The 23,499-nt window shown below is 32.0% G+C and overlaps 1 protein-coding gene across 10 annotated transcripts; it reads left to right on the top strand.

Moving 5' to 3' along the window:
* Nucleotides 1–5,968: 5,968 nt before the first annotated feature.
* LOC115959848 (TMV resistance protein N-like) lies at nucleotides 5,969–22,395 on the top strand. 10 transcript variants are annotated; one of them, XM_031078464.1, is made up of 11 exons: nucleotides 5,969–6,774; nucleotides 11,778–12,882; nucleotides 12,988–13,296; nucleotides 13,383–14,465; nucleotides 14,559–15,343; nucleotides 16,604–16,787; nucleotides 17,248–17,402; nucleotides 19,881–20,440; nucleotides 20,573–20,835; nucleotides 21,185–21,305; nucleotides 22,046–22,373. In XM_031078464.1, the coding sequence occupies exons 1-5, from the start codon at nucleotides 6,251–6,253 to the stop codon at nucleotides 15,129–15,131; spliced, it is 3,594 nt and encodes a 1,197-aa protein (XP_030934324.1). In that variant the 5' UTR covers nucleotides 5,969–6,250; the 3' UTR covers nucleotides 15,132–15,343; nucleotides 16,604–16,787; nucleotides 17,248–17,402; nucleotides 19,881–20,440; nucleotides 20,573–20,835; nucleotides 21,185–21,305; nucleotides 22,046–22,373. The 10 variants fall into 10 exon arrangements, with proteins under 10 accessions (XP_030934324.1, XP_030934321.1, XP_030934320.1 ...); XM_031078461.1 differs by having other exon boundaries at nucleotides 19,413–20,440; nucleotides 20,573–20,697; XM_031078460.1 differs by having other exon boundaries at nucleotides 19,413–20,440.
* Nucleotides 22,396–23,499: the final 1,104 nt, after the last annotated feature.

Here is a 23,499-nt window from a genome sequence, read left to right as displayed (position 1 = left end):
TAAAAAAAAAAGGGTCAGCCAGAGAATTTTCGGCCAGAGTTTTTTTTTTTTACACAAAACGTAGGATTTTTTTTTTTTCAAAATAGAAACGTGGTAGATAATTTTTTTGATACAACGTGGCTTTTTTTGTTTTCAATCACCACCAACATTTCAAAATTAAATTTTAAAAAAAAAGAAAAGAAAAAAAAAAGAGTTAACGTGATACATATATATATATATATATATATAAAATAAAAAAATTAAAAAAAAAGTAGAACTCAAGGTTGCTACATACCTAAATATTTAACGCCAAAAACATATACATTCAGTCACCACCAACATTTGAAAATTACATTAAAAAAAAAAAAAGATAGTTAATGTGATACATTTAAAAAAAAATGTAGAACTCAAGGTTGCTACATACCTAAATAAAAAAATTTAACGCCAAAAACATATACAATGATGGTAATATATATATATATATATATATATATATATATATATATATGAAGAAGGAAAAAAAAAAAGTGAAGTGAGGAAGGAGAAGGAAATAGTAATTGATATGAAACTATTTTTATTTCAATTCAAAATTTTTAAATAAAATGTAAACAGAGGCTATTAAAGGAGGTAAGAGAAGTCATACTGTTTAACTGTTTACGAATGATTTTAAATGTTTCTTTTGTAGTATAAGACAACCCTGTCTTTGGATCATAATACCTACAACATGAAATGATAATTCATTAAGAAGTGCAATGGTAGAGTATATGAAGGAACCATTTATTTCAAAATTACGTTTAAAAAAAAAAAAAGAAGAAAAAAAACAAAAAAAGTTAACCTGATACATATAAGAAAAAAAAAGTAGAATTTAAAGAAAGTCAATCATAAACAAAAGAAAAGAAAAGAAAATAAAGAAGAACTTGCAAAAAATAGAACATGAAAATTTGTTGAAGCATCTGACAGTAAATGTCTTTAATTTGAAGAAAAAGAAAGGAGGATGTAGAGCTAAACTAAATGTCTTCAATCTGAAGGAAAAAAATGAGAGAGAGAAAGTGAGATAGAAACTGCAAAGTGTACATGAGTTTGTGGTTTTAAAATATAGGAGTTTTAAATTACATATCTATATCCGGTAGTTAAAAACTTATAAGTAGGTATGATGAGGGTATCTTAAGTATAAAAAATGTGAAATCTAAATAGGGAAAACTCCTTAAATAGTAGTATAGATATAGAGGAATTTCTAGACATGGCAAAACGGGTCAGAATTTTCTGACCCGACCCGACCCGACCCGAAAAATACCCGACCCGAACCCGATTTTTTTTTTTACCCGAAGCAAAAACAGGTTGACTCGTGACCCGACCCGTGTTTTGTGCGGGTCAACCCGACCCGACCCGCGACCCGACCCGAACCCGAACCATTTTTTTAAAACTTTTTTTTTTGGGTAAAAAAAATAGTGAAATTAAGACAATATTGGTTTAATTGTTTATTGTGAGATTTAAGGAAACAATTGATACATTTACATAACTGAATGCAAATTAATTGAAAAATAAATGGTTGAGCATTCTGTAATGAGTAAAGATTTTTAGATATCAAATAGCAAAGTACATGCCAAGATAATCTGGTTACAGTAAAGTTAAAAACAGATTTAAAATTGTAGATATGTGTGAGACACATTCACGAGAGTGAAAATAGTAACGCCAAAGTATCAAATTAGCATAAATTATAAATGCTTAGATCTATTTTTTAACAATTTATGTTCAAAATAAACGGCTTTTCAAAATAAATTATGATATTTCCTAGACTGTGTGCTGCTTAACAATGATATGATCTTCATAAAAGAGACTAAGTATAAATAAGTAAGCAATCAAACTTTAATGTATATCTCAAATTGAAATAGACTGTCAACCACAATTGATAATAGATTATAAAATTAATTTTTAAAATTGTAACTTTCTTATATGTTTTTATTCTTTATCAAATGAGTTATCCAATAAGTCATTTGTAATTTTTTTTTTAGAATGTTGATATTGTGTAAAAATAAACTTGTATATTTGTTTTACTTATCTTTGTGTTGTTTTGTTTTAGATAGCAATGTTAGGATTTGTATAATTTTAAAATTATTGAATAAATATTAATAAATTTAACTGAATTTATTTTTGATATAAGTAGTGAATGCAAAATAATGCATTTTACATCAAGTAATATGTTGTATAACTATCCAAATGGCAAATACATATTGTTTTCTTTATAAAAAAAATTAAAAAAAAAAAAAATTCATGTGAAAAATACGGGTCAACCCGACCCAACCCAACCCGACCCGTAACCCGATTGACCCGAACCCGATTTCAACCCGCTTAAAATGACCCTTTTTGACCCGTGACCCGATTGACCCGATCCGAACCCGACCCGACCCGCCCGTTTTGCCATGTCTAGGAATTTCCTTGTGAAAAAAGCAAAAGTTGGTTTGATAAAAAAGAGGACTTTATTCGACAATTTATAGTGGGATGCCCACTTGCCCACTAACTCTGATAAAAAATTAATTGATGGGTCATATAAAATCAACTTTTGACCCATCTTCCACGTGAGGAAGGGTTCCTCATACAACTTTTTTTTTAGACAAAAAAAAAAAAAAAAAAGATTCCGATTGCAGGGGCCCTCCACTTTCCCGTATTTTCCATTTCCTTTCTCTTTTTTTTCTTTTTTTTTTTGGATTTTTGGATAGCTTCTTGGTATTTTCCTGTGCAAACACATGGAAGTCTGAACAAATGGAGCCCACGTGAAAATAGCTACAAAGTGAAAAAACAGCAAATTTAGTTGGGTTTGAAAGTCGAAAAAACAATGACAAATGTGAAATGTCACTGACATAACTTGTCCGGCACGGTCAGAACAAGGACGAAAAAGCCGGACCTTATGGTGTGAAAATGGCCAACTTGGTTGACAAAACAAAAACAACTACGATTATATCATTAATATTCATTCAAATATCATATTAAATACAAAAAAATAAAAAAGTTTTAAATAAATTAATCATAAACAATAAAAAAAAATGTTTCATAATAATAAATAAATAAATACGGACAATTTACTTTTTTTTTAGAAACAACAATTTACATTTTATACTTAATAATATCTTTACAAGTTTTTTTCAAGAGTTAACAAAATATAAAAGTGATTATCAATAGTATTTAAATTATATATATATATTATATTATGCATCTTATTGTATATCTTTAAGTGTATACATGCATGTGCATGAAGTTACAAGTTAATTTATATTAATCCAAAAATACATTCACTTCTATACTCAATTTTATAACATGTTTAAGTAGTTGATTAAATGGTAGGGTGGAGACTCTGTCCACAACTTTTTATATGAACTTATCTTCTTTTTCTTTTCTTTTTTTTCTTCAGCTCACATAAATTATTTTAATAAATCTTGAAATTGAGTATGTAATTTTTTAAAATGATGTGAAAACTATGATTTAAAAAGTATTGTTGAAACACGTGTTTACAGTATTTATAAAGTAAAAAATGTGTTTAGTATTATGTTTCAAATAACATGTTTCAGTGTGTGAAAAAAACATAATTGTGTGTTTATTTTTAAAAAGATGACGAGCACAATACCATTTAATATTTTTTTATTTGAGGAGAGAGAAGTCAGTCAAGTGGACTCCATGCATTATTTGAAAACTAAAAACTGGTAAGATAAGTTTTCTAAATTTCGTGTTTAAACACCTTAAAATGACCAATATAACTCAAACACTTTAGTAAAAAACGCTCTTACCAAACTTTTTTTTTTTTAGCTCACAGTTTTTAGTGTTCAAACACTGAAAAACTATTATTCAAACACCCTAATCAAATAGGGCCTAAGTCCTTACAAATCGACTCAAAAGAGCATTAGAGTTTCCAAAATCTATAATAAAAAAATTAAAAAAATGAAAGATGAGGATGTGGTTCCTCATACAAAATTGAGTGTTTTCCTCTCCCTTTTTTTTTTTTTTTTTTAGCTTCCAGGTATTTTTTTTATGCATATAGAGGTCTACACATATGGAGTCAACGTGGAAAGAGCAGCTAAAGTTAGGCTTGATGGTCAAAGAAAACAGAAGAAGAAGAAAAAGTGACAGAAAAAGGAAAAAAGTGTGAAGCATAATCTTACAAATTATCAATCACAAAAAAAATATTTATTTATTTATTTATTATCTTATTGAACTAATATTTTATTAATAAAGTTTTTTAATAAAATATTTATTATTTTTATTAATTTACTAAAAAATAAAGATATTATTGTTCAATTAAAGTATCCCCAGAATTCAATGAATTATGATATTGAGTGAGTGCATTTTGTATTAGATTTCGTATGCAAAGTGGCCCTTAACTTCCAGCTGTTTTCCTAGCATTTTCCGTTTTCTTTTTATTTTGTTTTGGATAGCTTCCAAGTACTTTCTTGTGCATATGAAGGTTTGCGCAGATGGAGCCCACGTCCACGTGAAAAAAGCAAAAGTTTGTTTTGACAATAAATAAAGAATAAAGACTTTATGCGAAAATTTATAGTGGGATGCCCACCGACTCTAATAAAAAATTAAATGATAGTGATAGAAAATGAACTTTTGACCCATCTTCTACGTGACCCTCCACTTCTACGTGTTTTCCTTTTCCTTTTCTTTTCTTTTTTTTTTTTTTTTTTTTTTTGGGAGGGGGGTTTTGGATAACTTCCAGGTATTTTCCTAAGCATACAGAGGTCGGCACAAATGGAGCCCACGTGGGGAAAAAGCCACTAAAATTGGGTTTGATAGTCAAAGAAAACAAAAGAAGAAGAAGGCGAACAAAGAAAAAAGAAAAAACAGTGAAACATAAGAAGATATATAGAAATACTACGTACGTCAATGAATAAGTAAAATTCTATTTACTATAATCCAATTTGTTTTCTTTTCTACAAGGTATTATCTTATTAAGATCACCTCACTTATTGGCATAATAGCATTACTGTATTGTTGTATTAAAGAAATTATAGCTACAGAGTGGATGGCCACTTGATTAATAGAGAAGTGCATATATCATTTCATCTTTATAGTTTTGTCTGGCTAACAATTTCCTTTTATTTTAGGACAAAGTTTGCCAAAGGCTCTAACTTTACTAATTATTTTTTTTATTAAATGCGAATTTTGATTAATGTGCTGTTGGATAATATTTTCTTCTTATATCATTTATATTTGTAAAATTTTCAAAAGATTAAAAATTAATAGTTATATCATCAATCAAATGTTTAAATTTTCAGTTTTTGTAATCTAAAATTATGCATTAAAAATAAATTTATAGATTAAATAGTAAATAATGTATTAACATGAAATTTAATATACAAGTTAAGAACATAAAGAACAAGCACTCCAGCAGATAGACTTTCAAAATATATAAACATGCTAATTTTTTCCGTAGGAGTTGTAGTCATTAGCTACAAATAAACTTTGCCCTTTAGTATTATTTTTTTTAAAGAGTATTATTTAGCAAAAATAACCTAGAGAGTGACTGGTATTGACAAGTAATCCATTCAAATAAATATAAGTAAAAATTCAATTTTATACTCAATTTTACAATATGTTTAAGTGGTTGATAAGGTAGAAACTTAATTGATCACCATTTTTTACGTCAACTTATCGCCCCTTTTTTCACGACTCACGGTAGACCATTTTGATAAATTGTGATATTTTGAGTGAGTGCATATGTGAAAGTGGCCCTTGTCTTCCTCCTCCATATGTTTAAGTGTTTTCTTTTTCTTTTATTTTGGATAGCTTCCAGGTATTTTTCTGTGCAAGCACATGGAAGTCTGCACAAATGGACCCATGTGAAAATAGCTACAAAAGTTGCTGGTTTGATAGTAAAATTAAAATAAAGAAGAAACAAAAGGTCGTGGAGCCCAGGTGAAAAAAACAGCAAATTTAGTTGGGTTTGAAAGTCCAAAAAACAATGACAAATTTAAATTGTCACTAACTTAACTTGTCCGGCACGGTCAGAACAAGACGAAAAAGCCAGACTTTATGGTGTGAAAATGGCCAACTTGATAGACAAAACAAAAGCAAGTGGGAAATTTCATAGCTGGTCACCTGGAAATTTACTCGTTTTGACTACTTTTTCAGCAAAGCAGGGAAACGATTGCATATATCACCAACCAAGGCCTTGCTAGAGAAACTTAGAGTCTCTTATAGTTGCTCCCATTCTCTAAGTCTACAACAGTCTCTGCTACATATCGCTTAACAAGCTAGTAAGTTACCAATTGCTTCCATGGCCACTCTAGCAACTTCCTCCTCCCCCCTTTCAACTCCTTCATCATCTTCTTCTTCTTCTTGCCCTCGATGGAAATACAATGTGTTTCTCAGTTTTTGCGGTATTGACACTCGCAAGAATTTCACAGACCATGTTTATACTGTTTTAAAACAAAAGGGTATTACCACCTTCAGGGATGATGAAAAACTTGAGCGAGGAAAGTATATTTCTGAAGAGCTCTTGAAAGCAATAGAAGAGTCCAAGTATGCTATTATCGTTCTCTCAACAAACTATACTTCTTCAAAGTGGTGTCTAAAAGAACTAGCAAAAATTGTTGAATGCATGGAGAAGACCAAATTGACAGTTTTGCCTGTCTTTTATCATGTGAACCCCTCGGATGTAAGAAACCAGATGAGTGACAATCTTGCTAAAGCCTTTGCTGAACATGCGGAAGAGACCAAAGTTAACACAGAAGATGTGCAAGCATGGAAAGCTGCTTTGAAAATTGTGGGTGGTATAGCCGGATGGCATGTGCATGATAGGTAACATTTGTCTTTTTTAGAGTAATTTTGTTCATACTAATATCAAAATCATAATTTTCCACGCTAAAACTTTGTTGACTTTCCCATAGATTAACATGACAAATTTTTTTTACTTTTTCTAGCGCGATCAAATTAGAGAAACTTTTGTCAGTGCCTTCTTTCGTGCGATACAACTCTTTCTTCAAGCATATAATCGATTTGTCAATGACTAAACATATATACTTTCTACAACTTTTTCCAAAACGCTTGGAGTAAATGTCCCATTTAACATGCTAGACTTTATCTAAGGTAAGACATGATTACATGAACAAATAGTTTTTACTCCTTTCACAAGGCAAAATTTTGCTTCTAGCTATTGCACACACACTCAACAAAGTTACATCACCACTCTATTTATAGGAACTAACACACCTTCCTACTTCTTTTAATTTCAATGTAGGATTACTTCTTTTAATATAACTAGTCGCAAATTCATGTGATGCGTGAGAATAGATAATTATTTTGTAATTGTAATATAATGTATTATTATGTTTTCTATAATTTGTTGAAAATAATTTGTTTTCTCTAAAATTTAAACAATTTCTAAAATTATTTTTCATCTTTTTAGCTCTACCAATATATCATTCTATTATTTTTGGTGTGTTTAATTAATATTATTCCTCTATGAGCTGATCCATATTCTTTGAAATTATGTTATAGTGTCTATGTTTTTTTTTTTTTCTTTTTTTCTTTTTTGTACAACTAAACTTTTTAAGATTCAAATAAATGATTAAATTCCTCAATCTCTTAAAGGAGATTACCATGACAATCATAACTCATAACAAAATTACTTTTTAGTATTACTCAAATAATTGATGGGCACATTCAAATGTGTATCCAATATTATGTTTTGATATAAATTCAAACTCTCACTTCCAAAATAACTAAGTATTAACTCAAACAAAAATCAAACCAAAGATATAAAAGGAAGAAAGATTACTTGTGATGGGGAACTCAAAAATACAACCCCAAAACATATTAACCCAAAATAGAGTTATAAAAAATAAAAATAAAAACACACACACACACAACAATGATTCGTCAACCTAAATTAAAGTTACAAGAAAGAATAAAAAATTGAGAGAGAGAGTAATTATTTATTTCACAAGAGAATGTGAGAGATGATAACAAATTTATAGAAAATAAAATGAGAAGAAACAGAGTATAATTAAAGGATATAGTAATAAATACCAAATTACCTAAGTTATGTTATAAAATAGACTAACATTATATTCGTATAGACCATCTTTATAATGCAATAGGATAATATCTATGAAATCAAATAAAAGAAAATAGGTAACAACTTAAAAACACAAAACTAAATCACATCAACCCAAAGTAAAGTACCAAAGAATACAAAAATTAATCAACCTAAATCAGAGATGCAAGAAAAAAAATCCACCAAAAAATGGAAAAAAAAAATGAGAGAGAGAGAGAGAAATAACATTTTTGGGGGGCAAGCTATGTATAGAGAAAGAGTGATATTAAGGTAGATAGTAGTGGGAAGATGAAAAGGTAAAAGGGAGGAGAAAGGTTAGAGAAAGTATAACAATAAATTGGAAATTAATAAGAAGAAAAAGAATTAAAAATAAGAAAGAGAGAGTTGGAAATATGTAGATGATGTGGCTACTGGTGAGGTGGCTCAATTGAAGCGTAGTAATAATAAATACTACGCTTCAGCTTTTAGATATAATATATGAGATGGGTTCAAGTTACACCTAATGTAACTCTTGTAAAGTTACACCTTTTTTACATTGTAGATTTCTAAAAGATCTAACGGTTAAAAAAGACACCATTAAATGTTATTGCTTTCCACTTTTGTCTCTCTCCTTATTTATTGTTTTTCACTTAATTAAAGGGCACTTGCCATTTTCAACAACCCACTTTTCAAATGAGTCAGTAAACTCTCTCCACCCAATCCACTTGATTTGGCCGTGGTTTTTTTCTTTTTTTTTGATAAAGATAACAAAGGCACGAGGACAAATCCTTCCAAAAATGATAATACAATAATTCTACACAACTTTAACTTTAAATTTAAATCCTCACAATGCCGAATCACAAAGATGAGAAAAGACTTTATTAAAATTTAAGAGTAGAAACTAATTTCTAATTCTATATCCTATCACCATAACGAGGCAACTTCCTAAAACATATATTGGTAGAACAATTGCACTCACCCACAGCCACCAGAATCTCTAGTTAAAAAGCACTTCCAAATTAATAGCATAAACCACACAACCACAACTGCAACCACCCAGAAGAATGTGCTCTTTTAGTTTCAGTCAGCTCTGGACTGACCAACTCGGGAAGAAAGGATGATGCCAACAATGAGACCATAGAGAGCTAGTGCCTCGGCAAAAATAAGGATAAGAATCATCTCAACAAAAAGCTTTTGCTATTGTGCATTGGCTCTGAAGTAGACTAGTATGTTTTCTAGGTTGTTGAAAATGGCATGTGCCTTTAATCAAGTGAAAAATAATAAAACATTAAATAAGGAGAGAGAAAAAATTGCTAGTATTAATTAGGAATGAGGTGGAAAGTATTAACATTTAATGATATTTTTTTAACCGTTAGATCTTTTAAAAATCTACGGTTTAAAAATGTGTAATTTTACAAAAGTTACACCAGGTGTAACTTGAACTCATCTCATAATATAAAATTGATATGAGCTTGACATATAAACTCATATCCTTCTAAGACTTTATTTAATTATAAGTTGAGACCACTCATCCAAACCAAATAGGCTAGATAATAAACTTGATATAAATTTGATAATACACTTGTGTTGGATCTGAACCTCAAAAACATGATATTGAGCTTGATATAGAGCTCGAGCTTGGCTTGACTAATGAATCAAGCCAATCTAAGTCGAGCTCAAGCATTTATACTTTATAACAAGCTCAAGTTTGAACATTATTTGTAGGCTCATATCGGGCTCAATTCAAGTTTGAACATTCTACTTTTACTGTCAAACTGAGTTAAACATTCATTACTCAACAAAGCTCGGCTTATTTACAGCCCCAAATATCAAATATCAAAATCGTAATTTTCTACACTAAAACTTTGCCAACTTTCCAATGGATTATCATGACAAATTTTATTACTTTTTCTAGCCCAATCAAATCAGAGAAAATTTTGTCAGTGCCCTCTTTCATGCAATACAACTTTTTCTTCAAGCATATAATCGATTTGTCAATGACTAAACATATATACTTTCTACAACTTTTTCCAAAACGCTTGGGGGAAAGGTCTCATTTAACATGCTAGACTTTATCTAAGGGGTAAGACATGATTACATGAACAAATAGTTTTTTCTCCTTTCATCTCAATATCCTCCCATTTATCATCTGTTTGGATACTTTGACTTTCCATACAACGCCTCAATCAATTCTCGTGCCCCAAGATGTCTTTCACAGTACTTTGCCACAAATTAAAATTTTTTTTCCCATAAAAACGCTCCAGCTCAAACTTTATGCTCAGTAGGCAAAACTTAGTCGTTGTCTCTTTCACAAGACAAAACTTTGCTTCTAACTATTACACACACTCAACAAAGTTACATCACCACTCTATTTATAGGGACAAACACACCTTCCTACTTCTTTTAATTTCAATGTAAGATTACTTCTTTTAATATATTTAGTCGCAAATTCATGGATGTATAAGAATAGATAATTATTTTGTAATTGTTATATAATGTATTATTATGTTTTCTAAAATTTCTTGAAAATAATTTTTTCTCCTTAAAAATTAAACAATTTCTAAAATTATTTTTCATTTTTCTATCTCTACCAATATATTATTCTATTATTTTTTATGTGTTTAATTAATATTATTCCTTTATGAGCTGATTCATATTCTTTGAAATTATGTTATAGTGTCTATGTTTTTTTTTTTTTTTTTGGTACAACTAACCTTTTTAAGATTCGAATAAATTATTTATATTCTTCATTCTCTTAAAAGAGATTATCATGATAATCATAACTCATAACAAAATTACTTTTTAACATCACTTAAATAATTGTTAGGCGCATTCAAATATGTAGCCAATATTATGTTTTGATATAAATTCAAACTCTCACTTCCAAAATAACTAAGTATTAACTCAAACCAAAGATATAAAAGAAAGAAAGACTACTTATAATGGGGAACTCAAAAATACAACACTAAAACATATTAACCCAAAATAGAGTTATAAAAAAAAACACAATGATTCGTCAACCTAAATTAAAGTTACAAGAAAGAATAAAAAATTGAGAGAGAGACAGACAGACTTGGGCCTTACAACAAATTTGGCCCCTAATATCTCTAAAATTGCCCCCATAACACATCTTGCAATGAATTTCTTTGTCCCATGTATATTACAAACTCTGGAAATTATAATCTCAAATTGGACTTTGGATTTGTATAGTTTGACTTTGGCATAATAGTCCCTAAATTACCCAATATGAGCAAAATGTCACGAACTTGGTAATCCTCATTGTACATGTGACTTATGGAGTCTACAAAGCTTTGCTTTATATAAGCTTCCCACCCACCCGTAATGTTTTCATTCGAATTGCTACTTTATGTTTTCGGCATAATTGTCTTGATAAGCAAGTAAAAACATCAAAAGCAAGTGGTTAGGCGAAAAAGTAGAATTATACAGTTAATACATCATTTTTTTTTTTTATATGAAGAAAAAAATAAGCAAGTAAAAATGTCCAAAGCAAGTGGTTAGGAGAAAAGTAGAATTATACAGTCAATACTTCAATTGTTGTTGTTGTTGTTTTTTTTTTTTTTTTAATGAAAAAAGGGCGCCTGAAAATAGCATTCCAAGAAATGTAAAACAAAGAGGACTAAATATAATTAGGCATTCTCAAGGTGGCTGAACGAATCTAAGATTATAATTATAAGTTGAATGTTTTATCTTGAAATGTGGCTAGCTTTGCCTCATCAAAATTATTGTTTTACAATTTTCTTTGCAGTTTTGAATCAAAAGTTATCCAAGAAATCATTGGAAAGATATGCACTGATCATGAGTTGTATCATAAATTCTCAAGTGTTTGTGAGGACCCTGTTGGAATGGACTCACGTGTGGAGGAAATGTTGGGTTCATACTTAGGTGAAGGGTTGGGTGATGTTTGCTTTGTTGGGATATGCGGGATGGGTGGAATGGGCAAAACAACTCTTGCAGAAGAAATTTATAGAAGAATTTCAAGTAACTTTGAAGTTAGCAACTTTATTGCTAATGTTAGAGAAAAAACTAAAAATAAAGGTCTAGTTTCTTTACAAAAACAACTTCTTTCTAAGATCCTCATGAAAAGTGAAATAGAAAAAATATGTAATGTTTGTGATGGAATCAGTCTTATAAGGAAAACACTATATAATAAAAAGATTTTTATTGTTCTTGATGATGTGGATGGAGAAGAACAATTAGGGGCATTAGCACAAAAAGATAATTGCTTTGGTCCTGGGAGTAGAATCATTGTAACAAGCAGAGATAGTCATTTATTGAAAAGATGTGGTGTGAAATATATATATACAGCCAAGAGGTTGAGTGACAATGATGCTTTGAAGCTTTTTAGTTGGAAAGCTTTCCATAAACCTCATCCTGAAGAAAATTTTGTAAATTTGTCTATGGACTTTGTGAATTATGCTGAAGGCCTTCCTTTAGCTCTTAAAGTTTTAGGTTCTTTGTTGTTTGATAAAACAATAGATGCATGGAATGGTGCCCTAAATAATCTAAAAGCAGAATTTGGTGACAAAATTATGCCTATACTTCAAATAAGTTTTGATGGGCTTACAAATACACAGAAAGGATTGTTTTTAGATATTGCATGTTTTTTCAAAGGAGAGAACAAAGATTGCATAAGAGATGTACTACAAAGTTTTGGTTATTGTCCGGAATACAATATTGATGTTCTTAAGGACAAATCTCTCATAACCATTAGTTACGACGGAATTTTGTGGATGCATGATTTGCTACAAGATATGGGTCAAGAAATTGTTCATCGCAAATCCCGAGAGCCTGGTGGACGTAGTAGGTTGTGGATTCTTGAGGATGTCATTCATGTATTGAAGAATAATACTGTAAGTTAGACTAGTATAAACCTGAACTTTAAAAAGTATATATGTTACTATAAAATTTTCTAAGAATTTACTAATTACTCTAAATTCTTTGTTTTTATTTATTAGGGAACCGAGGCAGTTGAAGGCATAATGCTAAAAGTTCCTATTCAAAAAATGGAACACTTGCATGCTGAAGCCTTCTCAAAGATGAAAAATTTGAGATTGCTCAAAATTGGTAATGAGAAATTTCCACAAGACTTCATAAATGGTACTAAGCAACTTCCAAGAAGTCTTAATTATCTTTCTAACAAGTTACGCATTATGGAATGGCATGGATATCCCTTTAAATCCATGCCAACTAGTTTTGAACCAAACAAACTTGTTGAACTCAAAATGTGTTGCAGCAGCATCAAACACCTATGGAAAGGAGTTATGGTAAGATTTTCACTCAAGCAAATGAGTTTTTTCTTCCTTTTCATTAATACTTGAGTTTATCTAATAATTTTTTTGGTTTATAACAGAATTTAGACGAGTTAAAACTCATTGACCTAAGTGACTCCCAAAACTTGATTGAGATGCCAAACCTTAGTGGAGCTCCAAAGCTTAAGCACTTGATTCTTCAACGTTGTATAAAACTATCTAAAATTCATGCATCTCTTGGAAATCACAAACAACTTATTCGATTGGATTTGAATGGTTGCAAATGTCTCGAAAGCCTTCCTCACAAGATCAACTCAAAAGTACTTGAAATTTTCAATCTTGGTGGTTGTTCAAGACTAAAGAAGTTTCCAGAATTTGTTGGAAATATGTCACATTTATCAGAACTTTGTTTCAGTGGGACTGCCATAAAACATCTACCATTATCAGCCGAACATTTAACTAGCCTTACTAAATTAGATCTAAGAGATTGCAAAAACCTTTCAAGTCTTCCAAATGATTGTTGTTATTTGATGTCTCTAAAAATTCTCACTTTGTCTGGTTGCTCAAAACTTAATGAACTGCCAGAGAATTTGGGGAATATCAAAAGTCTTGAGGAGCTAGATGTGAGTGAAACTGCTATAACAGAATTACCCTCTTCGTTGGTTCTCTTAAAAAATCTCAAAGTACTATCTCTTCGTGGATGTGAAGGCTTAACATCTATATCATCAAATAAACTCATCAGTTTTCCTTTAATGCGAAAAAGAAGAGTAGACCCCACGGGCATGTTAGGGCGTTCTCTTTCTAATTTATGGTCTTTGACCAAATTGAATCTAAGTTATTGCAATCTTCAAGCAATCCCTGATGGTCTTGGTTGTTTGTCCTCTTTAACAAATTTAGATCTTAGGGGAAATTATTTTGTTTACCTTCCTGAGAGTACCACTCAACTATCTAATATGAAGATTCTTCAACTGTGTGGTTGCACACATCTTCGATCTTTGCCAGAGCTTCCATTAAATATTAGGTTTCTTGATGCAGATGGTTGTACGTCATTGGAAATATTACCATTAAAACCTGAAGATGGTCCTTATCCGACACTCTATCTTCTCAATTGTGTTAAATTGGTTAATGATGAAGACTACGGTGACATGTTATTAACAACGCTAAGACATCACATTCAATTTAAGGTCTCTCTCTTTTTCTCTCTCTCTCTCTCTCTCTCTCTCTCTCTTGCTTGTGAGGTTCTAAATATAATGATTTTGTAATTCTGTATGTTTCAGGGAGATGGAGACAATTATGGTATTATGATTCCTGGAAGAGAAATTTCGAAATGGTTTAGCCATCAAAGTGTGGGGACTTCAGTGAGTTTGCAAGTGCCTTCAGATAAATTGAAAGGAGTTGCTGTGTGTGCACTTTTTGTACTCCGCCAACATCATCCACTTCACGAACTTCCTTCAAAAAATGGTTATATATTTACGCACACGCTTTACTTATACTTGAAAGCCAACGGATATGAAAGTCGCCCGATAACTGGCTTTACATTTTCAGAACAATTTGGTAAGATTGAATCATATCATCTTTGCCAGTATTACTATCCCTATGAATCATTCAATCAGAAATTGAAAGAAAATTGGAGTCAAGCAGATGCTAATGGATTGGGTCAAATTGAGATTGGATTTAAAACCGCTGGTCTAGGATTAGAGGTTACAAAATGCGGGGCCCGTTGGGTATACGAGCAAGACATTGAAGATCTGAACCAAACCATGCGTGGGTGCAGCAGCGGCAGCAGCTGTAGCATCACTCCTTATGAGGATGATTTGGAAGATTCAGCAAAAGGTACCAAAACTGAGTGAAAGCCATGATGAGTATGATGGGGATGAGAATGGAACCAGTGGAGAAGGTACCTCTAATCTAATTGAAAGATTCATTCCACGTTGGGGAAATTGGATTGGGAATTTAAGCACACAAGGACAATATAACTCTGATTGAGAGGAAGAGAAATCCCAGTGAAAGTGGTGGCTTTGATGAATTTGTACAGCTGATAATCTTTTTCCTCTAATTTTTTGTAAGTCACTGATATCTTTCTCCCTTTTACGGATCTTTTTTTGTTGCTATATATTTCTTTTTTAAATTCATTGGCATATGCTTTCATTTGAGTTCAACCATCTGCATTTTTTGATTTTTTGTTCACTTATGTTGTGGGAAAAAGAAATCACATTGCTGGTCTGAGAAAAGGTGACCTCTCTGGTGAAAAATGGCCCAAATTTACTTCTTTCCATTTGATTTTACAACAATACTGGAATTGGAAAAATGTAGTAAATGCCATAAAGACAAAACTCACCCCATTTAATTCATTTTGATTTTTTATTTTTTAATGAATAAGAATAATGTTACAATGCGAATGCTCTTAACTCTTAAGCCATATTAGTGGAAATATTTTGTGGACTAGGGTGTTCTTGTATGAGGAAGAGGAAGTGGAGGAACGCATAGACTGAAGTTGGAGACAGTAAGAGGGACAAAGAGGCCATAGAGGCCAAGAATGAGGCAGCCTAAGAGGAAGGATTCAGTGCAAAGAGGAGTGGAGGGGTCAGGGGAGAGAGTTGGGTTGGTGTTGGGGAGGAAAGTGGTGGGGCAGAGGCTGAAGTCCATGAAGATACGGTTGGTGATAGTGGTGTCAAGTGGAGGAGAGGCTAGTGAGGGTGGTTACGGAGTGGTGGTGGTGAGGGAGAGTGAAGTGGTGGAGAGGAGGAGGGAGCAACGGATGATTATGGGGTTGAGGTGGAGAGGAGGAGGAGGGTGGTGGTTGTGGTGGTGGTGGGAGAGGAGGAGTTGGGGTTGGGGTGTTAAAGAGCGGGCCATGATGGTGGAGTGAACATGTTGTTTTTTGTTTGTGGATGGGAATCATGATGGGTGGGAGGGAGGGAGGGAGGGAGAGTGAGATTGGTTTTTGTTGGAGGTTTGGGGTCTACTCATTTACAATTTGGATAGAATATGAGCTATTCTAAACTTCTAAAAATTACACTTTTTTTCTATTCAAGTGTGGCATTGTTTTAATTTTTGGTTTAATTTTTGTCTATAAAATCTGATTCTGTTTTCAAAATATTCTCTTTGTCCATATCAGTAACTAATGTGGCTTAAGAGTTAAGAGCATTCACATTGTGGTTTCAAAAAATTTTGTCCATCTAAAGAACAATTGTTTTATTTTCATGTTTGTTGTATTAAGAATAGAGCCTAAGGTATCTCTTTTTGACAATTTGGAATTAGAAACTATTCATCGTCTTACTTGGCTGTCACTAGGAAACTGATGTCATGCTCTTCCGTCTAGGTGAATGGATGTGGGTGTCCTATATATCATATATATGGTGTGCATCGCTTTCAGATTGGTTGAATCAATGCAGTTGCATTGAAGCTTTTAGTTGCCAGCATTTGCCCAAGCTTTGCAGGAAAGAAGTGTGGGCTTTGTCTCATAAGTCATAAAAACACGATGATATGCAGAGTTCTAGCAAACAGTAAGGCACTGCATGGCTTCTTTATCTTACAAATGGGGTCTCATTTATTATTTTATAATTCATATTAGGGAAAGAAATAAGCAAAACTGTAATGGTGTAATATGACCCAGTAGAACTAGAAGTTGTAATCGAGAATTATAACTTGAAAGAATGAAGATATCCGTTGATCCCATGCTTAGGGAAAAAGGGAAAACTAAGAATAATTTTTCATCTACTTTCACTGCTTCCTTTGTGACTTTTGAGCTATTCTTAAGTTAATGGTATGTCATCCACCTCCTAGTCTTCTGTCAATAGTCTTATTTAAAAGAGTTTTTTTTTTTTTTTTTTAAGTAGAATGGTAAGATTTTACAGCTCTTCTCTGTGTCATGCTACAAACAAAAAACTGGTTGTTGTGGCTTTTCCAAAAAGTGGATAGAGCACCCTAATCTAATTGAAAATTGGATTGGGAATTTATGCACAGGAGGTAATTCTATTTGTGATGAAGAGGAATCCCAGTGAACCTGGTAGCTTTGATGAAGTTATTGGACTTTGTTGGGGAGGAAAAACTCTCAAACTACTAGCAGACAAGAAGAGTGGAACAAATTGTGTGCTAATCATTTTTGTTCAATTATGTTGGTGAGTAAAATCTGCACTCTTGTTACTCTCGTAATGCCTATATATATATATATATATATAAAATGAAATTTGCATTTGCTCGGTTCAATTTTCTTGTCAATCAAATTTTTCAAAGTTGAAAACTGTCCTACATGATCTGTTATTTTCTGTTTTGATTAGATCTTATATGTGTGCTCTTCTGTTATGGACATCACAATTTGATTTTAGATCATGGACCCCATCACTTTGCCTTGTCGATTAATCATTGGTAGGATATGGATGTTGGTTATCTAAGATAAGAAGTTTAATAAAATGGGAAATTTTATTGCAAAATGGGTAACCAAACTAGATAGATTAATATTGCCTACATTTATATATTTTCTATTCTTTTGGATAAACATTGAAAACTTAAAGAGGTTTGAGATCATTGTTATTTGTAGGTTATAATTGAATTAGATTTGCACGGACATAAAAGAAAATGAATTTAGAATACATGATTACTAGCACTTCACTTTATTTTGAGTGGTCATAGGAAGTAACAAATGAGAGAAGCATACCATTTTTGTATATAATCTGTGTGAGAGAAGCATACTGCTTGTGTATACAATCTGTGTGATACTGTCCACAAACATTTTATGGGACAGTATCCCAATTTGGATTGATTGATCTCATGTGCATGATTTATACTGTTCTCTGTATGTCAACCTATTCCAGGGACGGACCCAGGATTTTAAGCTAATGGGGACCAAAGTATAAAGGAAAAAAAAATCCAAATAAGTATCCATATAGTATTAAAAAATTATAAATGCACAAAATCGTTATTTCTAAATACATTAAGATGCAATCATCTACCAAAAAAGACAAAAACAAAAACAAAATAATGTTTTTTTTTTTTTAATACTAGGCTGGCTAGGAGTTCTATTTTTTTATCACTTCATTTAAAATAATATAAACAACTCATTAAAATAATAAAGGAAGAGAGAGAATTTGAGTTTTTTAATAAAATGAAAAGATATAATCTTAATAAAATATTGTATTTTATTTTTAACAAATTGCTATAGTCAACTGGTATTTATACCAATTTACTTTAGTTGCAAAAAATTTAGTTTTAGCTTCTCCAATAACACATGTTTTTTTGGTTCTTTGGTGGTAAAATAGTTTTTTGGGGCTAAAATACAATCACCATTGTGAATGTTTTTATTGTTTTTGTTATCTTTTTGGGTTGAATAGTTGCTATTTGGGTTAGACTAACTAGGTTGATTGGGGAGAAGAGGGGCCTAAAGTTTTGGAAGGGGGCTCAACTACAAAAATAAAATATATAATAACTATATATATATATATATATATAGACACATATATATAAAAATAAAAAATTGGACCCTAGGGGTGGGGGGGGCGGCTCAGGCCCCCTCCTAGGTCCGTCCCTGACCTGTTCTGTATGTCCACCTGCACTGGAAAATATATCCTCAAGATTTAAATGAGCCCTTAATATTCCTTAATTTTCTTAAACTTAAACAATGATTTTTTCTAGTAAGTAAAAAAGTATATATAATGAGAAGCTTTATACTAGCCTTGATGCTAGTAAAACTACTGTTCTTAATATTCTTAATGTTTTGTTTTTTTCATGGTTTATTGAACATACTTCAGTAAATGAATGATAAGAAGGGTGGCTATTTTGGCTTGGTTGATTAATTAGGATGCAAGTTGATTAGAGAAGCTTATAGGTGGATGACACCTATGCAAAAAACACCTAGTTCTCTCAAACAGCACTCAAGGCTACATATTTCATTAACTTCAAAACTAACTGATTACAACAGAAAGTTAAATGCCTATTTATAGAGGCTGTATCAGAGTGCAGCCAAAAAATCAACCTGATCTGATCTTTTCTATTGTTGAACTAGACTAAATAACCACTTAACATCCTGACTAACATATTACAAAAAGTTCTCAATGTTTACTTTTCTCTAGCAACCTTTAGCCTACTGTTTGGTTACAAGCCTAAATAACTTGCCTCTAACTTGACTGTTACAGCTGAGACTTCCAGCCCTCCAAGCTCCTTCCAACTGCTTCCATATGAATTGGCAAAGACTCAGACACTCAGTTAATCTCCTTAAGTGATCACCAACTGGCTGCTGCAAATAACAAGTTTCATTAGGCTAGGCTGCTGGCTGACTGAATGTACTGCTGAACTAACCTTCCTGCTGGATTATTGTTGCTACTGCTGTAATTGAAATCAGACCTTTTGATGCTCCTGCACCAATGAAAAAGCCAAAGAAACTTTGTTGCATATATATATATATTATAACTACAATTAATTTCCCAAGCATCTTTGTGTTTTCTGGTTTGGTGCTCCATTTTACAGGACATCAATTAGTTCTGCTTGCTGTCATTATTGATGTCCATGTTGTAAATTAGAAAATATTTACAATGTTATGCTAATATATCGGCTCTTAAGCTGTCAACTGTTTTTGTTTTTTTTTTGGGGGGGGAGGTGTGCAGATTGCTGTTGACACTGCCTCTCCTTCAGATCATGCTCATGTCCATACTGCATAAGCAAGAGGAGTGAAAAACCATACGTGAGGCAGGGAATCCTCTACCTCTAGTCACTAGTATTACTAACATTGGAAAAAGGTGAACCATGAATCATTTGTTCATGGATGCTAATGGATTCGGTCAAATTGAGATTGGATTTGAAACCAAAGGTCCAGGATTAGAGGTTACAAAATGCGGGGCCCGTTGGGTATACGAGCAAGACATTGAAGATCTGAACCAAACTATGCATGGGTGCAGCAGCAGCAGCTGTAGCATCACTCCTTATGAAAATGATTTGGAAGATTCAGCAAAAGATACCAAAACTGAGTGAAAGCCATGATGAGTATGATAGGGATGAGAATGGAACTAATGGAGAAGGTACCTCTAATCTAATTGAAAGATTCATTCCATGTTTGGGAAATTGGATTGGGAATTTAAGCACACAAGGACAATGTAACATTGATTGAGAGGAAGAGAAATCCGAGTGAAAGTGGTGGCTTTGATGAATCTGTGCAGCTGAATTTTTTGTAAGTCACCAATATCTTTCTCCCTTTTACAGATTTTTTTCTGTAGCTTTATATTTCATTTTTCATTTTTAAATTCATTGGCATATATGCTTTCATTTGAGTTCGGTAATTTGTGATTCTTATTTCTGCTAGTTTCCCCACACTGGATACGAAGAAGTTGTTGGACTTTGTAGTTTATTGGTGAGGAGAAACTGTGGCATTGTCTGGATCAAAGAAGATATGTGCAACAGATAGCACACTCACGATTATTTTGTGGGGTAAAGACAGATAGTGCACTCTTGTTGCTCTCTTGGTATTCAAAAGGAAAGCAAAAAATTAGGGCTGTTTTTCACCAGAGAGGTTGCCTTCCATGTGTTTGTGTTATTTTTTTCCTCACTTCATCAATCATTTCAAAGGTAGATTCAAGAGATTTTTCCTTTTGCTTCTTCTAATTAGTTTTTATAGAAATAGGTAGATTCAGGTGATGAAATTATTTGCGAAGTTTTCTTGTTGAATACAATAGACCTTGATTCATTATGCTGTTATATTTGAATACATATGTGAAGTAAAGATGCAATTAAATCAATGGTTAAGAAACAGGGGGAAGGGAAAGGGACCCAACTTTTTTGTTTGATTTATTTTTAAGTTTGTTGTATTAAGAAAAATAGAGCCTAAGGTATTTCTTGATGACAGTTTGGAATTAGAAACTTTTCATTGTCTCATTTGTCTGTCACTTGGAAATCAATATCATGTTGTTGCATCTAGGTGAATGGATGTGGCCGTTACATTGAAGCTGAAAGGTGCAAGTTGTTGCCTAAGCTTGGCAGTGCAGAAGTGTGGGCTTCGTCTCATAATAGCATGATAATATTCAGAGTTCAAGCAAACGGTAAGGCCCTACATGGCTTCTTTATTAATTGATGATTGATAGTATTGAGGAAAGAAATAAGCAAAGTTGTTACTGAAAAGATTACATGTGTAAATATAACATTAGGCTACTGATTGTTGAACTAATATACCATGTTCCACACCATAGCGTTACAACCCTTCTTTGTGACATGCTACAAACTAAAACTGCCTACATTCTTAGTTCATTAGACCCATCATATCAGGACAACCAGTTCGGTTTATCACAGCTGGCCTCGCATTTTGGCTTGCTGGGAGTCTTTCAGTAAACTCAGTCCCGCTTCCAGAATTTCCTACAATGGCGTCTGCATTGGCAGATCTATGTTAGGGCAAGGGGGCAAAATTCTAATAAAATCTTGTGCGTGTGTGTGTATTAAGTATTTAGAATTTAGAATTTTTTTCAAAATTTTGATGGACAACTACTTCTAACAGTTACCAAAAATTTATCATATCCAAATTGATGTATTTCCTTTGTTTAACTTTCTTTCCAATCAAAATTTCCAAAGTCTACATACTATCCTTAGTATCCTATATTACCTTGGACTAAACATTGATTGATTTCATATGTATGTCACTTTAATTAAGAAGTGGTTCTAGCTGAGTCAATATGCATTTGAGTTTTTATTCAATCTAAACTTGATGTTTGTAATTAGATATAAGTCCATTTCTAGACCCACTTTTGTTTATTAACTTGTGTTATTTCTTTCTGCTTGTTTGCAATAGGGAGGACTGAAGTTGTAGTAGTTATTGGTGTTGCTGGCATGGACTGGACGCACAGAAAGCATTGTCATTGATTATGAACAATATACTTCTTCCCTTGTAATCAAATCTGTTGAGATGGACCATGATAAATTTAGTGTGATGTAGTTTGTATTTTTCTTCTGTTTGTTGTCAAATGCATGCTAATTATGTAATCACTTGAAAGAGTTGTATAATACTATAATCTTTCTTGGGACAGATATTTCCTACCCTTTACCACATTGAAGTTCTACATGGCTGTAATTAGAAGAATAGAGTATTTTAATGTAAAATTAAATTGAATTTTTCAAAATCTCACTTGATCAAGATTTAAATTTTCTCTAGCAAAATTTAGTTTTGCTCAAGTGATTTAAGTTCTGCTCCAGCAAAGGACAAGCAACTTTCTGTAAAGATCTTGCTTTAGTGAGAGAAAAGTGAGACTTTTAGTCTGAAATTTTTTTTTCTATTATTGAAGAATTTACTCAAGTGAGAAGGGTCATTCACTCAAGAAACAATTGCAAAAAAAAAAAAGCAAGTTTACTAGAAAATTTTGTAGAAAAACAAGAGAGCCTAGGCAACATTTTAGAGTATTTGTTTCAGCAGAAGTGACCTTTCAAATGTGCATTTTCTTTGGCAATGAAGGTATAGGTCACCTTTCAAATTTGCTTTTTTTATTATTATTACAGCTCTTCATTGCTTATAAATAAACAACCATATTTAGGGGGTCAAATTTTGCTCTCCATATAATGAAATTCACAAAATTCCCCAATTTTGTTATTTGTAGAATCTTGTTGTCTTGAGATGTTGGGATGCATGATACATAACACCTAGACATGCTAATATGCTATAAATATCTTGGTCTCCTAAGAGAAGTTAAGGGAGTTACAAGGCTTTTGGCCCTATATATACTATATAATTGAAGATAAATTACTCATATTTTTCATAATTTCATGATAGTAAGTTAATAACAACAACTTTGATAAGTTGATTTTGCGGAAAATCATATTACAAAGATGAGAGAGAGAACACATTAAGCATTAAGCATCATCAAAACAACCATTTTCTTGTATCCCCATCTACTCATCAGAAGGCTCTTTGATGGTGTACCTATGAGAGGTAGGGACCGTAAGGTGCCCAATTTGTTCAAAATCGTTATTTCAAGTTCTTAGTCTTAATTTTTTTTTTTTTAAATATTTATAAAGATGTGATAAAAATTAAAACATTTGAAAATATATCATGCCCTCAAAAAACTCAAAAAAAAAAAATACCAAAGATGTTTCTCTTATCAAAGGAATAAGTCTGGTGGCATAGATTTTCAAGTACTTTTTGCATTCTACACTTGGATACCGATAGGTCCAAGCACAAAATCTACCATAATCACTTCTTCCATTGATGCAAGTGAATTCACTCTTTTCAATTGTTTAATTACATTTATCTTT

Source organism: Quercus lobata, chromosome 9, assembly GCF_001633185.2.
Source record: "Quercus lobata isolate SW786 chromosome 9, ValleyOak3.0 Primary Assembly, whole genome shotgun sequence".
Classification (NCBI taxonomy): Eukaryota; Viridiplantae; Streptophyta; class Magnoliopsida; order Fagales; family Fagaceae; genus Quercus; species Quercus lobata.
Note: the sequence above shows the minus strand (reverse complement) of the source record. Positions and strands in the feature narration are given on the sequence as shown.

Excerpts from the sequence above, each read along its gene's own strand:
- LOC115959848 (XM_031078467.1), top strand. The coding sequence starts at position 6,251 with ATGGCCACTCTAGCAACTTCCTCCTCCCCCCTTTCAACTCCTTCATCA. Across the intron at positions 6,775-11,777 it reads GGATGGCATGTGCATGATAG|TTTTGAATCAAAAGTTATCC; the intron begins GTAACATTTGTC and ends TTTTCTTTGCAG. Across the intron at positions 12,883-12,987 it reads ATGTATTGAAGAATAATACT|GGAACCGAGGCAGTTGAAGG; the intron begins GTAAGTTAGACT and ends TTTATTTATTAG.